This window comes from Paramacrobiotus metropolitanus, unplaced genomic scaffold, assembly GCF_019649055.1.
Source record: "Paramacrobiotus metropolitanus isolate TYO unplaced genomic scaffold, Prichtersi_v1.0 Parri_scaffold0000109, whole genome shotgun sequence".
NCBI lineage: Eukaryota > Metazoa > Tardigrada > Eutardigrada > Parachela > Macrobiotidae > Paramacrobiotus > Paramacrobiotus metropolitanus.
Window position 1 is genome coordinate 67,046 of NW_026570329.1, and position 16,853 is coordinate 83,898.

At 44.1% G+C, this 16,853-nt stretch overlaps 3 protein-coding genes and 1 long non-coding RNA gene across 4 annotated transcripts; 2 read left to right on the top strand and 2 right to left on the bottom strand.

Annotated features, from left to right (window-relative positions):
* Positions 1-248: 248 nt before the first annotated feature.
* On the top strand, positions 249-1,118 carry LOC129597829 (uncharacterized). The gene is made up of 3 exons (XR_008691616.1): positions 249-656; positions 737-837; positions 1,054-1,118. It is a non-coding gene; the product is annotated as an uncharacterized LOC129597829 (long non-coding RNA).
* A 2-nt stretch (positions 1,119-1,120) lies between these two features.
* On the top strand, positions 1,121-2,830 carry LOC129597798 (uncharacterized). Its single transcript, XM_055495479.1, has 4 exons — positions 1,121-1,225; positions 1,278-1,462; positions 1,634-1,769; positions 2,085-2,830. The coding sequence occupies exons 1-4, from the start codon at positions 1,121-1,123 to the stop codon at positions 2,604-2,606; spliced, it is 948 nt and encodes a 315-aa protein (XP_055351454.1). The 3' UTR covers positions 2,607-2,830.
* Positions 2,831-10,369: 7,539 nt separating this feature from the next.
* Positions 10,370-11,388, bottom strand: LOC129597828 (uncharacterized). The gene is made up of 3 exons (XM_055495516.1): positions 11,162-11,388; positions 10,693-10,882; positions 10,370-10,612 (listed from the first exon to the last, which is right to left on the bottom strand). Exons 1-3 carry the CDS (start codon positions 11,328-11,330, stop codon positions 10,540-10,542), a joined length of 432 nt encoding a protein of 143 aa, XP_055351491.1. The 5' UTR covers positions 11,331-11,388; the 3' UTR covers positions 10,370-10,539.
* A 1,338-nt stretch (positions 11,389-12,726) lies between these two features.
* Positions 12,727-13,652, bottom strand: LOC129597799 (kelch-like protein 20). The gene is made up of 3 exons (XM_055495480.1): positions 13,199-13,652; positions 13,038-13,118; positions 12,727-12,971 (listed from the first exon to the last, which is right to left on the bottom strand). The coding sequence occupies exons 1-3, from the start codon at positions 13,650-13,652 to the stop codon at positions 12,727-12,729; spliced, it is 780 nt and encodes a 259-aa protein (XP_055351455.1).
* Positions 13,653-16,853: the final 3,201 nt, after the last annotated feature.

The following is a 16,853-nucleotide window of genomic DNA, read 5'->3' on the forward strand; positions in this document are numbered from 1 at the left end:
ACGGATCCAGCGCACCATGACAAAGCAGACGGCCATTTTGTTCAGCCACCCGGTACGTACAGCAGAAGTTGAGACTAGCTGGACGTTGGTGACAGCAAATACGGATCGCGCACGTGCGTTTATGCGAATCACCAGCTCCCGACTAACACATAAGAACACGAACTCGGTGAGTCACTGACGGTACCCATTGCATATCTGTCGCAGTTTCTTACCCACACTGAGAGGACAGCTCTTTAACTACCGTCTTGTAGTTTTGAATTTTCGAGTTCCACCTCCAGGCTCCAGTTGATTGTTGTTTTTGAGTAGTGCAAAGAGCTGCGATGGCGAAGCTTTGTTAAATCTCGATACGAAAGACAATTTAAGACATTACTACCTACCGAGTAGCAGTTTCTTAGCAGTACAGATAGCTGTCAATCCCGTGCTAAACTAGTCAGCTGGCGAATTTTCAAAATCGGAGTGTGCCATCGCGCAAAACTGTGGCCTGTCGCCATATCAAAAACTACTCCACGACCAAAAGCCACCAGCCCCCCACGACGGGGCACCATTGCAGGGGTCGATAATCGGATGGAGAAGCTGTTAGAGAGTGGAGAGTTAACTGATGTGCAGTTCTCGGTAGGGCGGAATTTCGGGCAAGCGAAGATTTTCAAGGCACACAAGTGAGTTCACGTTGCTACTCTTTCTTAGCTATTACAAATTTCTGCAGATCTCTGTAAATTGTAAACCACACATTTATCAGGCTCGTGCTGAGCAGCGGCAGTGATGTCTTTTACACCATGTTTTTCGGAAGTCTGCCTGAGAAGTGCGATGGTGCCATTGAGTTGCCAAAAATGTCTTAAGGTAGGTGCTGACATACATACTGTGCTGACATACATACATACGTACATACTCGTACGCTTCGACGTTTTTTCTCAGTTTGATTACATAGTTTCGTCCAGAAAACTGAATTATTCAAAATCAGTTTAAAAAAACACTATAGTGTGGAAAGCTGGTTGACTGAAGGAGAGATGGTTCGGTTCTTGAGGTTTTCCACTGACAAAATGTTTGTTACGACAGATATCTCTATGCCGATTATGTGGACGTGACAGCGAAAGATGTCTTTCCAACAATGCACTTCGCACACATGTACGATGTGGCAGTGCTGGTCGACGACTGTTTCGATTTTGTCATGAAAGATCTTATCGTGGATCGCGATAATGCTGATCGCTGTTTACTGCATTTGGAGAACGTATGTCTTCTCATGGCTCACCGTTGCCAGTTTTCACTTGGTTTCTATGTAGGCGCTGACCTGGGCTGTTGGTATCGAATGGATCGTGGAAAACTGCTTGCACTTCGTGGACGTGCACTGCAAGGAAATCCTCAAGTCGGATCGATTCGCCGAATTGCGACCCGACACACTGCGACAAATTCTGGAACGCGACACGTTGTTTGCCGACGAGAGCCGCATCTGCTTGGCGGTGGACAGGTATGTAAATAGCCCAATACGACCGGTTTACACAGGAATAATGCATACTGGATGAACAGAACCAGACACCTATATCCGGCAAATACAGTGTTATTTGCAGAACTATGACAGCTGGTAGATTTATTTCTTAGAATTGGATTATGACACCTGGTTCATGAGTTAATTTTGCAGATGGGCGGTGGCTGCCTGCACTCGTAACAATTTAGAGCCCACGTCCGCCAACCGGTGCGAAGTCCTGGGAGATCTGTTTTACCTCATTAGATTCCCAGTAATGACCATCGTCGAGGTAGCCGACGTGCCCGAAAACGTAAGTCGGTAAACGCTAACCGCTTTTGACAGCAGCTTATTAGCAGTTCGACGATCGATCCAGAATTATGCAATTAATAAATCCTATACAAATTACATTCACAGGTGATCGGGTACTTCGTACTGTCGTTCATAACTTGATATTGATGACCATACTGTAATTAGAAGCACTTTGATGCTATTTTGCAAAAGAAGTCATTAAACCAACTTTATGATGTAGAAATAAACGGTGCTTCTTATGATGTTTTGTAATTCTATACTTGATCTATCCGAATATTGAAATACGAGTAATAATCAAATCGATGTTTGTGCTTAGAATGGATTATTAGAAGCATCAGCGTTAAAAGAAATACGCCACCACAAACATCGATTCCCCACGGAGCCCCGGCAGGCCCCGGTCATCCATATCGGGAATATGGAATTCCGGCACAAGGAAGAGATATTCGTGGAACGAGAGGAGAGCTGGTGTCCTGCAGTTGTGGTTGGAACACGTGGATCCGAAGTCTTGTATGTGCCCGCTAATAATACAAAACGGGTGTGCCACGTGGAACAAGAGAAAATAATCCGCGCATCGGACATTTTGGCTGCTAACCAGCACGTTCTTCATCGCCATCACCCTAAGCGTTACACGGAGGCAAGATATGCCAGAAGAGAACGGGATTACCACATCACCGTGTCTAACACTTCCTCCCGCATAGAACGACGGTACAAGTTCAACGAGATTTTCTTGAAGCACTCTCGAGTGAAAACATGGAAGAGAGCCAATGAGAAGGGCAACGCGAAAGATTCCAGTGCCCCAGGGAAAAAGCGTTCACTGGAGACGGCTGACCTTGGGTGAATCTTTGACAGTGGTCCCACTCTGCACAGTGCACACCGACGTTGGACGCAGTTTTGTGCTAGCATAATGGCTCTTCAGTTCGCAAGTGGGTGCGGCGAGAGAAGATAATGATGAGAGAGAATATATATATAGGATAATTATGGAAAGAGTTTACCGTATGGCGTACGTGAAACCACAAGAAATCGTCAACGAATGGGCTGCTGATTCAATGCGACTGCACAGCATGAGCGTTTATATTTGTACGTAATGTGGAAACATACAGATTAGGACAATATCCAGAAAATGCTGTTCCCACTGGACTGACCGCAGTGATAGAATCGCTTCTGTTACACCGTAGAAACCAATAATACTGCGGAGATTTTTCCCTGTAGTGTACTTGCACAGTTTTGTTTTACGAGTTGGCTAACAAAATGTAACCAAGTTTGTTACCAACCAGTTAGAAGTGGCACTGCGAAATGATACGTTGGTTGTGGAAGTTGTGCAGCTGTCACGAACTTCTTTCGGCTTGTCAAAAATACATGCATGTATTTTGGTACTGGTTTATGATAAGCAATTAAATTTGACTTTCTTTGAAAGTGTCAGCGAACTGGTTTTTTTATTAATGGAAATTTTCCCCCGCGCCGAAAACTTCCGCAGCTCCAGTTCCACTGCCTCCTCTACAGCATCCAGGGTAATCAGCCAGTCTCGATTTCACCAGGGCGATCGGCATGGGATTTCCCTTGACCTCTCGTTGTGGATTAACCAGAATAACAAAGGTCAGCTCCGCTACTGGCGGGCGCGAAGTGAATTCTGGTTTACGTAGTTAGACGTCGCATCAAATGCCACGAACCGCTGACCAGTGTTGGCACCCATGGAACATTAATTCCAGGTTTCAGTAGCTGTGCACTGCTTATTCCGTTTGTCCGTAATATGGTTTGCAGCGTTTTATGCCGCTGTGCAGTAATAAACAATATAAAGGCAGTTCCGCCACACGATAAAGCGCCAACGGCCCCACAAACAACTGCTGGTGCATTTAACACTTCAACGGTTCGAATCTGAAGTACGAGTACTTACAACATAACAAAATTGTATGTAAAGACGTACAACATCCGTTTCGCTGCAAACTCGTACTTGTGCTCGTACGTAGTCCGCATTGTATTCTGAACTGTGTGATTCAAGCGGTCAGATTAATAATCTGAATCTGCATCAGTTAATACCTGTAGTGTAGATCAGCTGAAATGTGATAACAAAATTTGTATAAAACGTCTTTTTCCTTATTTTATTTGATTTCATATTGCACCTAATCGACAATTTGATAAGAGAGCACAGGTCTGCCACAAAAGAAAGTTTAATGACCGAAAGGGCAAATACTGGATTACATGCCAAAGATGCTGACCATTTCTATCGGAAATGCAGGAAAAAGCATCAGCAGACACCGAGGCCGGTTGCTTCATATATCCAGCAGACGGCATGCCAATACGTAGGCCTCCCCAAGTGGATGCTGATGAAGGATTTGGCATATCTAATGGAAACGTTTCCGTGGCATAGCCTTGGTCCCTTGAATGGTTCTTGTTTAAGTACTAAGTACATGCTACCTTCCTGATCGCACTGAGCAGTAATCTTCGAGAGCATTGCAGTGACACCAGCAGAAATGAACTAACTGACTTCTTTTATGCGATAAAACGTTGAAATTACTAGCAGTTTCAGGCTAACCGAGGCCTTTATTAATGGACACAAATCAGCAAGGATTTCATTAATTGGTCTGCAACCAACGTCGCGGCGAGTGGGTCTGCAAAAAGAATCAAAAGATCACATTGTTCTTTTTGAAAAGAAATCGGAATCGCATTCCGCCTAATTGTTACATTTCGTCAGACAGACGCACGCGCCGTGGAAGTTGGGATCAACCGGCTGACGCTCGCTATAATGTACACCAGAAAATTATGAGTACAGACTGTATTTCTACCTGCGCAAGCACATTACGTTTAACAGGCAAAGAATAGCTGTGAGTGCCGGGTTCGTCGAGGAATTACTGGAACGTGATGATAGCTTTCATATCCTTTCAATTGCATGATGTGAAAGTGTAGCCTTCTATTTAATGACGGGATATAACAGCGCGTACCCGCTTAACTCTTCCAAAACTGTTTCTTCCCCGCGAAGCATGGTCGCCTGTCTACACATTTTAACACAAGCAATTCTGATTTTCAAGAACGCCCGGAAGCGAGCAGCGATGCTCGTAATCCTGATTCGAGGAAATTTTTTATGAACCAGCGCAATTTTCTCTACTTAAAATCACGTTAGTGATCAGTAAGCCCAAAATTTACAACTAGAAAAATGATACTCGTAGCGCAGTAAGACAGCAAAATGTAAAAACTGTGAACACGACAGAATTATCCACGGCACCAGAAGCTACTGAATCCCGAAAGTAACTTAGTGAGAAACAGTCATAGCGATATACCCGCACATGTGACCAAAGGCCAGCATGATCATATGGGCGGCCAATAATTCAGCGCTGATCCTCAAGTGACCTTTGGCGTCCATCTCAAATCCGGATAGACGCAGCGATGTGGCTCGTTATTCAGCCAGAGAGCATTCTGCCCATCAAGGTAACGGTAGGTCCCCAGCTCAAATACGGATGACCGAAGAGAAAACCTTTCTGATGAGTCCATCTCCGGCTGCAAGAATAAACGGCGTTGGTACACTTACAGAATTGCAGTACGTTATTATATTATGAAAGTGGCAGTCTGAAAGTGGAATTTATTCACTTTTCTTGCGATTTTCGCAAATGTGAAAGCGCCTTTAAAGATGGTCGCTAGTACATCAGGATATCTTCAGACAGTGCGAGAGCAGAAGCGGAGCGTATTTCCGTCGGATCACGCAATATCTTCCATTTCATGAAGGACAATCCCGGTTTTGGCCGTGCATTGAACAAATGCGGGAGCATAAGTGGTGGACACTCTGAAAAGTAATTTGCAAAATCCGAACTAATAGCAACAAAAATTACTTTTTGATGCAACGCTATCTAATAATTTTGTGTCGATGAGAGTCAGTTATGCGACGCTTATGCACAGGAAAACGCTTTTCCAGAACGCAAGTTTTATTGCGTTACCAAAATTAGTACCGGATCGGCTTATGGTTATAGCCACTGAACTTGTGATCAAGTGCCTATGCCTGGTCGTCCGGTGCAAACAAAATAACGCTCTAAACTGCATTGTGTGGTTGACCTTTACTTGTAATGGCTTGTAATCGCGCGGGATAAACAATAAAGTAATTAAACATTATTTTCGAAACATGCAGTGCCAGAGTGCAGAGTATAAATCATTGTGAGCTGATAGGAATTAAGTTAAAGTACCGTAAAATTTTGGTGGAAATTTATCCAGGGCGATCCGACGGCATATGTCACTAATACACGGTGTTCGCATAGCCCGCGCACGACATTTTCGTACAGATTTTCCCGTACTAATCGACCACAAACCCATGAGATACAACAGAACGAACAACAACCTTCTCCTGCGCAGCATTGTGAATACTTCTATGCCGAATAAAGACACGAAATTGTACGCCGACGAGAATGTTGCTTGTCGAAGAATAAAACTAACCTCGTTCAATACAGCATTCTGCTTGTTCCATGTGGTTGGCTTTATAAGCATCTTTAAAGGGCAAGTTGTTTTCCCGGAATTAATGAAGACAAATTATTCTTCGCACAATCCGCCATAAATCTTTTATCTGACCTTTATCTATAATTAGAATCTCACAGTCTCATACTTCAACCGGCAACATAACACATTTCAGTCACGAACGGCGTGCAACGAACGGTATGACGTTGCCATCATGATTCAGTGGCAAATTTGAAAAGCGTTGTGACACAACTTTTTTAGGTACTCGTTTCGCTCCCAGTTTTTGGGTCATAGATTTTGGTGTGTAATGTGCTAGTAACTTTTCAGTCTCCGCTTTTGCTGAATTGCAAACTGACGGCGCCGGGCGACATACCACTTAGTTAACGGCAATTCGCGAAGCGTCAAGGAAATCCACATAAAACCACAAAGATTAATGGAAATTTTTACCCTCTGCCGAAGTTGCAGTTTTCACAAAACAGTTCGATTCGGCTCTTCCGGTTCTCAGACAGACCAACACGTGCACAACCGTGAATTTCCGCTGCGAAAAATTCTAACTCCAAACGACTGCTACTAAAAAAAGCCCAATATCATCACTCTTAAACAACTGCACTTCGTGGATTTCCAAGGATGAACGCGAAACGGTCACGTGAATCGCCACCGTATCCCTTGAAAGCAGATGTACCATCCAGCGAGCACACGTTTTGTATCCAGACGAACGCAGCGGGCGAGTGAATCCCCTGTGACAGCTGGGGACTTCCGGCAGGGATGTCGTACGCACGAACGGCCAATTATGCAGTAAAGTCCGTCTTGATACGTGGATACGCTAGCCGAAGGAGAAAGGTCTTCACTTCCGTGTGCACAACGTATACGTTGCCGTGTTACTCTGTCTTTACGTTTACAGAGTCTGTATGTGCGCTCGCAGTTGCAAAAAAAACCACCCGAGATTAAAATACGAAGAAAAGGGCGTGAAAAAACAGCACATGTGCTCTGTACATTGAGAATCAACCCTAACATCCACACCATGGCCGATGAGGTCTCTCTTGTGTTTACGGTATATAGAGTTTTGAGCATAAAAAGTTTTGAGCTTTTTAAAGCGTAAAATCATTGTACGTTCCATACGGGGATGAGCCGCGTCCGTTTACTCAAGAATGTTGCTCAACACAATTACGCTTTTTGTGAACAGAAACCGTGCGCCGAAAAAAGCGCAATCGCTAGAACATTCTTATGACAACTTGGGGCTGTTTTCCTCAGAGCAGGACGCAATCACTGCCCACACCAAAGAACAGGGTATACAGACAGGGTACACAGACAGGGTATACAGACGTTTAATAACAGGGTATACAGACGTTTTAACAATCATTTATTGATTACGAATTATACGCTAAATAAGAAAAATAATGTGATTACGATACACCGCCTGGAACGAATACTAGAGACTACTTTAGAAAGCCTTGGCTTCTCCTGTAAAATCTTGTTCATCCCAATCTCGGCGGGCGATTTCGGTAGGTTATAAGGTCACGGAAGCGTGGAGCGTTGTCCATCCAGTTAGGCACCAATTGGTCATGAATACTCCGCACCGCCAGTAAATATGCTAACGATCGTTCTGACAACGCGGACAGCGGGGACTTTGCAGGAACACGATACAGTACCATCGGCTCGGCAGATCCACCGATCGAGGTCACGAAGTCCTTAGTGGCTGGTGGCACGATTATTCTCCACAGCGGAATCAGTTCACTGGCCCTGGGACGGGATCCCAAAAAAGCCCCGCGCTGTGACCACTCCGATTTTACTGACACAACTGAGCCACACATCAATGCGGCTATTATGCAAAGGGTCATCAGCTGCATAATCGCCATAGCGTATTCAGTTATGAGCATACAATATACTGGGATGTTGGCAAGCAAATAGAACCTTATAAACTGGAATGGCTGCTTTATGTACAGTTCATTAGCTTTGATCGAGCTTCCGTTCTGCAGAGGCCAGTCGTCGACATTATTATGACTGTCGCCTTATTGTTGATGCAGAAAATCGGATTGCATTATTTAGTGTTTGCAGAACGAAATCCATTTATGGCGATAATGAATGTTTCAGGAAGCTACTGAAAATAGAATACTGCGGTTAGCAATTACTATGGCAAGCCGAGAGTTTCCTGAGAATATGCAAAATGCCGGTCACAGCGCGGTAGCGGGGCAGTGAACGGTTCGTTGAATTAATTTTCAATAATTGCTAATGCCGCTTCCTTGCATTTTAATATTTCGGAAAAAGTAATAATAAGGTGGCTTTAATAACTTAACGGTCAATATGTACGCATTCTGTTCTGAACCGTGATCTAGCGGTCAAATTAATATTCTACATCAGTAAATAGTGTAGATCAGGGTCAATGTGGTAGCAACATTTGTACACAAAGCCTTTGCCTTGTTTCATTTAATTCCATATTTGCTAAGTCCGATGTCGCGCATAACGGATCGATCGCGCATGTTCGCGTATTCCTGGTGAGTCATAATGGAACACTGCAGCAGTTTTGCTTCAGTGGTGTAGGCAAATTAAAATGCTCAATTTGCCCGGCTAAAAGTTGTTCGCAAACTATGTTCAACAAAACCGTATCCCGGAAAAAGTTTTTCGTACACTTTTGAGTAATTTTGAGTCTGGGGTAGAGCAAAAGCCATCTGGAGCAGGATAATAAAAAAACGAAAAACAGACAAGCACCAACTCAATGAAACTTTTATGGAATGGAGATCGTTTACAATAATGTTCCCTTGCTGCGCATCGTTTCGAATTATACGTGCCAATACTGTTACGTGGAAGGTCTAGCACTCCCTCGAAATTAAAAGTAGATCTGGAGTTGGGAGAATACGGATATTTCACAAAAGAAAAGGTCGCCAACCAAAAGGGAACAAATACTGAAGTAGCGAAGAAGGATGCAGTAAACTGGTCATTTCTATCGGACATACAGAACTTTGCATCAGCAGACACCGAGGGCGGTTGCTTCATACATCCTGCAGACAGCATGACAATACGTAACGAACAGGAAGCCGCTCTAAGTGATTGCTGATGAATGTTTTGGCATTTCTAATCGAAACGTTTAACGGGGCGTAGTCTTGCATGGTTCTTGTTGTAGTACTTAAGTACTACATAATTATGGGCTTCGTTTTTGTGATCGCGCTACGCACTAATCTCTGAGCGCATTGCAGTGATGCCGGCAGTAATCCACTAACTGACCTTTTTCTACGATACCGCGTTGAAATCACTAAAGCAATATCAGGCTACCTACAGCCTTTATTTATGCAACACACAGCAGCAAGGATTTCATTAACAGGTCCGCAAACAACGTTGCGGCGACTGTGTATGCAAAAAGAACATATAAAGGGAATTTAACTGCAGGGGCAAGCACTCCCTGTACTTGCTGCCGTCACCCGGCTGGAGTTTTACGTTGTGGCTAAACATGGTGCTTATGTACCGCGCCTGATTTAACCGTATGTATTGCCGTAACGTCACACTCCGCGCGGGTGACGGCAGCAAGTACAGGGAGTGCTGGCCACAGCAGCTAAATTCCCCCTATATTGTTCTGTCAGAAAAGATACCGGGATCGCAATTCTGCGGTAGCATACCACCTCATTATTACATTTCATTAGAGAGACGCACGCGCCCTGAAAGTTGGGATCAACATGGTGATGCACGCTATTTTGTGAAACAGGAAATTAGAGTACTTCTACCTGACCAAGCGTATTATGTTTAACAGACAAAGAACGACTGTAATTGCCGGGTTCGTCCAGGGATTACCGTAATGTGATAACAACGTTATGCGGACAATAAACAACCATGATTATACTGGGTCGTTCTGGAGCACATGCTGTAATATTCTAGTCTATTGGTAGCGAACCAATTGCGTAATATGCCCGCGTAACCTTCTTTTTCAATTAGCTGATATACATAACAACGCTCAGCCATTTGACTCGTAAGCTGTTTCTTCTCCCCCAAATGCAGCCGCCTTTCTACAAAAGCAGTTTCGATTCTCAAAAGCATCTGGAAGCGAGCAGAGATGCTCGCAATTCCTGGTTTGAGTAAATTTATTAGGAACCAGTGGAATTTATGTTACTGAATAGCCACGGTAGTAACCAGTTTTTGCAAAATGTACATTTTGAAAAATTAGTACTCGTAGATTTGTAGATACAGTAAGAGAGAAAAATGTGAAAGCTAAATATACATCATCTCGTGACGGTACAACTAGCTACTCAATCTAGAGTAGTAAAGTTTAAAGAAAACGGTCAACGCGATACACCCGAAAATTTGATCAAAAGCCCGCATGATCAGATGGACGGCCAATAATTCAGCGCTGAACCTCAAGTGGCCTTTGGCGTCCATCTCAAGTGCGGATGGCCAAAAAGGAGACCTCCAGGATGGGCCCACCGTCGGCTGCAATCAATTTATTGTCAACATGTATATCATATTCAACATTTTACAAATTGCACAACAGCTGCATCAAGCATGTCTACCTGCTTTTGGGAACAGGCGGAATTGCCTTCGAATCGGGCCGCTTGGACTGTGCGGCGTTGATGCCATTAACTGATGCCAGTGCAACATCAGATCGTATCTCCATCGGCCCACGCGGCATCGTTTGCATGGAGGATACCGGCTTCGACCGGGCGTTAAGTAATAGCGGCTGCGTTACCAGCGGAGGACAATCTGAAAAAGAAATGTTCACAGAATTCAGAATACTGTAACAACATGTAATCTTTTGAGCGAATCGCTTGATAGCAAGTTCATAAACAAATCGAATCATGTAAATCATGTAACGTTAAAATTTTTCACAGTATATACGTCAGTGGGTTGTGTGACCTTTAGCTAAAACATGTTATACCTACATACATCAAACTATGCAAGAAAAAAAGCCATTATAAGAATTTCGAAGACTATAAAATGATATGACTATAAAAAAATGAATTCTGTAGACAATCTTGTTACCGTAAAGTTTTGGTGGAAATTTATCCAAAAGTCTCCATTGGCAGATTTCATCAAGACAAGGAGATTGCGCTGTTCGGACACGGCATTTCCATACGGACTTCCCTGAAGTTATCGACCAAATACTGACGAGATGCAGCAAGATATACAACAGCACCTTTTTGCTCTGCATTGTAAATTACTCCGCAGCGAAGAAATAAACATTAAAACAGTATGTCAAAACGATACAATATCTGTCAAGCTAAATAGTGTGCCTTCCGGTGATTATATAAGCTATCAGATAGACAGGACAAGCTGTATTGCCGACAGTAATGGATATATTTATTATTCTTCGCTGAAACTGGTATACACTGCCGATCTGACCTTTCCCCATAATTAAAATCTGGTTTTGCAACGAGGCGATTCCGATACAATCCAGTCACGAAAGCCGGCCAACAGACAATGATGTTGACATCATTTTTCAGCGACAGCGGAGGAAATGACCATGTCATCCCATTAATTAAAGTAATTTCTAGACTTTATTAACAGAAAATGTGCAGTGACGCAATAAATCGCGTGCTAGTTCTCTGTCGGTACTGTGTAATCACTGCTTTCGTGATACCATGGTTTTCAGCGCCGATTTTGCATTGTGCAGATTTGCGCACATCGTGCCTTGATTGCAAATTAAAGATGACGGCGTTAGACAAAAAATCGATATTGGAATGTTTAAAGAATTCGCACCAAAACATAATTTCTAGGGAAAACTATTAGCGACAATTCGTGATATTTGTAAAGGTTGGACCCAGAACGCCACAAATATGATTAAAATAGGGTAACAATGCTTCTTTACGTTCCTTGGCCCATAGGTATTGAAATCGGCATAAACAAATTAATTCAGTATAAAAATATCTGTCTCGGAAAGCGCATACCAAATCAGCAAATGGTTTGTATCTGCTACATGAGGCAGTAGTGCTGCGTTAATATCTATACTTCTACCGATTACTGGGTATCTTCCACGGTTTCTGTTCTGGAAATGTAATTTACGAAAAATATTGTAATTTACTACGCGATGACCACTGTTCAACGCCTCCGGTGGCAGTTAACCGTTTGTCCGTTGATTTGTTAGCAGAATTTCTGTGGGCCGTCGATGCAGAAATTCACACTGGAACATATTCTTCTTATGATGTACATTTAAATCGCTGAATTTATTCGGCGATCTACTTGTGCTAAATATTTAGTACAACCATAATACGAGTACAACCATAATACTCGTAATACATACTTAGTACTTACAATTATATCCGCTCTAAAGCATTTATACATTTCACAGTTTGTATAAAATTATTGGACCTAAAAATTTGAAAGTTTGTCAGTAATTAATAGGTGACCTATATTAAAATTTAGCATAGGTCTTCGTGGAAGCTGTGGAAGCTGTAGACCCGTTAGGAGATGGGAAGGCTACCGTAAAAAAGATCTGAGCAGCATCAAATTTAGCAAACCAAAGAAAACGGTATTTTGGGAAGGAATGGCGAAACAAAAGCAGAACGTTAGTGTATCTGTACGACGAACGGGAAAACGATGAGCATGCATTAGCCACGATCGTCGGGATTGGACCGTTGCATGTTTTTCCAAGCGATGGACCGTGGCACAACGGCACAGTGCATGTCGCACTGCAGTGGAAATGCCGGTTCACACGGCTCCCAACGGTTCGCTTCCGGATCGTAACGCTCAGTCGCAAGAACTCCGCCACAAGTTGCAACAGAGCCTGCCACGGCATACAACTTGTCTTCCAGCCGCACCAGACCCATCTTCGCCCTCCCAGTACTCTTGACTCCTGATTAAAATTGTGTTTTTGATTCGGTAAGAACAAGCACAAGAACACAGCTATGCTCGCACCCACCTTTAGACTGCCACTGGTTCGTCTGGATGTTGTATGCGTCGACACGCTTGCCAGCCTCATCAAGGTTGCCGCCACACCCACCTATTGATCAAATACAATTTAAGGCCACAACTAACATCTGTCGTAATATTTACATGTTTGTCCGATTCTAATTAACTCACCTACTACGTAGATGAGCCCATCTAGGCCAACGCATGCTCTGCACTTGGAGCGCGCTGTCGGCATCGGCGCCAGGTTCTTCCAGACGTTGCGTGCTGGATCGTAGCAATATGCTCCTGCGCTTATACGATAAGTTTTACTGCTCGAAACCCAATTCGCTCCTCCAAACACAAACAGCAGGCCTCTGCAGGCCACCATTGCGCTGTCGAACAGCGCTAATGGCATCTTGGCTTTAGCTGTCAAATGGCGGACTTCCTTGTCGAAAGCGTACACCTCCCTGTCGCCACCCAGTAGGTAAATACGATCATCAATCGTGGTCAGCCAGGCGTCACGGACAGGAAACATACCCATCTCCGCCCACCGATCCGCGCCGACATCGTAGGCGTGAAGACGACATGAGTCTTGCCCGTCCACATCAGCCAACACAAAGATTCGCAGCTGGCCATCTTTCACCATGTAAACCAGCGGGCCACTCCAACTACACGGTGGAGCTGCGCACGACACGCTCCATCAGATGCCCGTCAGTGGATCAAGACAATACAAGTCGGCGGCGTCCATTTGCATATTGCTGCGCTTCTGCTTGTTGTAACCCCACAAGAAAACGATTACACCCTCTGAAATGCAAAAGCTCATTCAGTGCATACTGTTTTCACTCATTGTCAGCATAGTTCACTCTTGCACGGAAGGCGCAGATGATACCCGTAGATAGAATAATTTACTTGCATAAACACTGTGAAACAGCAAGACATACAAATATTAAGTAATAGAACAGATAAGGATAACTCCAAACTACGCAATAACAACCACATATTCCGTTAATTTGTTAATAGCTTGGTGGTCGATCATTTTTAGACGAGGTAGAAAAATGCAAGAATACGGTTACCTCTGTCCTCTCGACCTTTACCCAAAGAAGGCTGGCATTCAGTGTACTGTGGCAGCCCGCTGCAGCGAAGTCATTTTTCTGCAACCGTACCACAACGACAAAAGTATTTAGTTTAATCTTTTAATTAATTCACACCTCCATTCAACGACGGTTATCGCAGTTTATCACCATAAATCAGTAGTAACCACAAGTGATAAGAGTAGGCAAAGGAAAGTGAAGACACTTTTGCGGCGTTAAGCGCACGGTATAAATTGACGAGGCAGGTACATAAAATGAAATTCAAGCGACTTTTAATAAAAATCGATAAAAAGTGGGAAGCTGGTCCTCCTGTCATTGCTATGTAGCACCTTTAAATAGCACTACGGTCTCCCGAATGCCACTCACTAAAATTACCAGACCAGCAAGATGCTGACGCCGGCCATTAGCGAATTAAGTGAACAGAAAAACTACGAAACAAAACTACAATTTTAATGTACGTCATGGGCAAGCATCCATTAGTGGTCAGAATAGCTTACTGATGGGCACGGTGCTTGAACAGGACGACATTAGGCAAGTAATCGTTGGACAAATAAAGGTGCAAATCAGTTGTAAATCAGTCAAGAATCTACCAGATTTAGAATCTGGTAGATGGAGAAAAACACGACAAAAACAGCAAAACAACCTAGCAGCCACCTGTGCGCGGGTGAACGGAGAGGCCACTCCTCCTCACACGTGACAATGGCATTATTATCACTCTTAATAATTTTTCAGGCAATCCAGTGGCAAGCCGATGCTTTTGTGGAAAAATGCTGGGCATATGTCGATTCGAAAACCGAGGCAATTCTGCGAACGAAAAAATTCACTGAGACTTCTCACGCCAGTTTGGAGAGATTGCTGCAGCGCAACACGCTAACGGCTGGAGAGTTTGACGTTTACTTGGCTGTTAACAGGTACACATTAACAGAAGTAAAAGCGAAGAAGTAGTTGATATCTCTACACGAACCGTGTTACTTGCAGGTGGGCATCAGCCGCCTGCGCTCGCAACAACCTGGATACATCGGCCGCCAATCTGCGCCAGATGCTGGGCGAGGTTCTGTTTCTTGTCCGATTTCCGCTGCTGACGAATTCGCAACTGGCGGATGGCCCTGCCAAGGTACCGTACTTCATTAATTAGTGACCCACCAAGCATTACTCTGTAATTTATAAACGCAGTCCAAAATAAAGCACTCACTGAAGGGCTCGTTTGTGCAGTACCTTTGAATAAATTTTTTCACTGAGAAAAAGGTCTTATCCGAGATCCTTACGAAAGCGTAGTAACGCTGATCGCTAATTGGTAAAATGCGGTAGATGGAGCGTGGGCACGGCTATCTTTCGCTGATTAATGCATTCTGTTGTCGCAGACCGGTCTGCTGACGGAAACGGAGCTGCTGAGCCTATTCCTATACCGAACTGCCGAAGTGAAACCCCAACTGTCGTTTCCTGCAGACCACCGCACCGAGTTTCGGGTTGGCGACGAAGTGTTCGCGCAGAAGCCATCGGTATCTTCCAGTTTGTGGGAGCCAGGCTCAGTTATCGCAGTCAACCATCGGCAGGTGACATTGACGTGGTTAGACGGTCGCGATGACTGCACCGTGACCGCCGACAAGGTGGTGCGCGCTGCGGACATCCTGCAGCCGGGACAGATGGTGGGTACGGCTCTTGGCTGGGGAGTGTACACTGGTCGATACAGCTGGAACCGGTATCAGGTTGACTGCCGCGGGCAACAAAAGATCTATTATTTGGCGGGTATTGTACTTCGAGCAGAAGACGTTCACTTATGGAAGAAGAGCAGAGGAGTGCATGGCCTTGATACAGCAACCAACGGTTGAGCCGATTCTACGACTGGACGCCGATTTTGGACATGATGTGTTGTGCTTATAGTTATGTAGTTAGCGAATTTTTACGTTGCGTATTTGCCAAATTCTATACCGTGGTGTCCTTGTAGGGAATAATGGCGTTAACTGAGCGAGTTCGGAAATTGAATTCGAGGGCGATATCACAGTTTCCTGCTTACCATTTTCTTACGGACAGGGAGAAAAATGCTTTTTTGTGACATACTGTTAGTAAAATCGAAAGCACTGCTTTCGATTGCTTTTGCTTTTTTTGGTGGCTATTTAAAATAAAGATACTAAGCAAGGCTTAGCAAGCCCGCCACACTGCAACAGTACGCAACACTTTAAGAGAACCGCAGTCCGAACGTTTACAAACATCATATTAATTGTGTAATAACAAGATTTAAATACGGGTCCGGTGTGGTGTTGTCGAACTGTTGGTATGTGCCCGGACCTAATTCAAACTCTGCACGCTATCTTGCATCAAAAAAAGTTGCAATGGGCGGAAGCCCGAAAATGAAACATCTGCGTGTCACGTGCACAATGCACATGCGGCAGAGTACTTCGCGGTGATAAGTCACCGCATCGAATTTCAGTATGGCGCAATGTCACACTTCCAGTTATCCAGGTGCGCGAATAATAAAATTACAGTAATCGACACAAGGGAACTGAATGAACTCAAAAAAGAGGGACACAGCATTCTGTCCTTGTTGCGGAAAACCAGTGTAAAATTATAGCGGAAATTTATTGCTGCTACACGAAGCATTCCATAGCAGTGCATAAAGTTACTCATTACTTATAGTGCATATGGAGAGCAGCTCTTTTTCGACAAGTTAATTTAATCCGGAAATAATGATCCTTCCGGGAAATACTGTGCCTCACTGGGCATTTCCGGTGCGCAGATAATTGGAAGTAATCGTTATT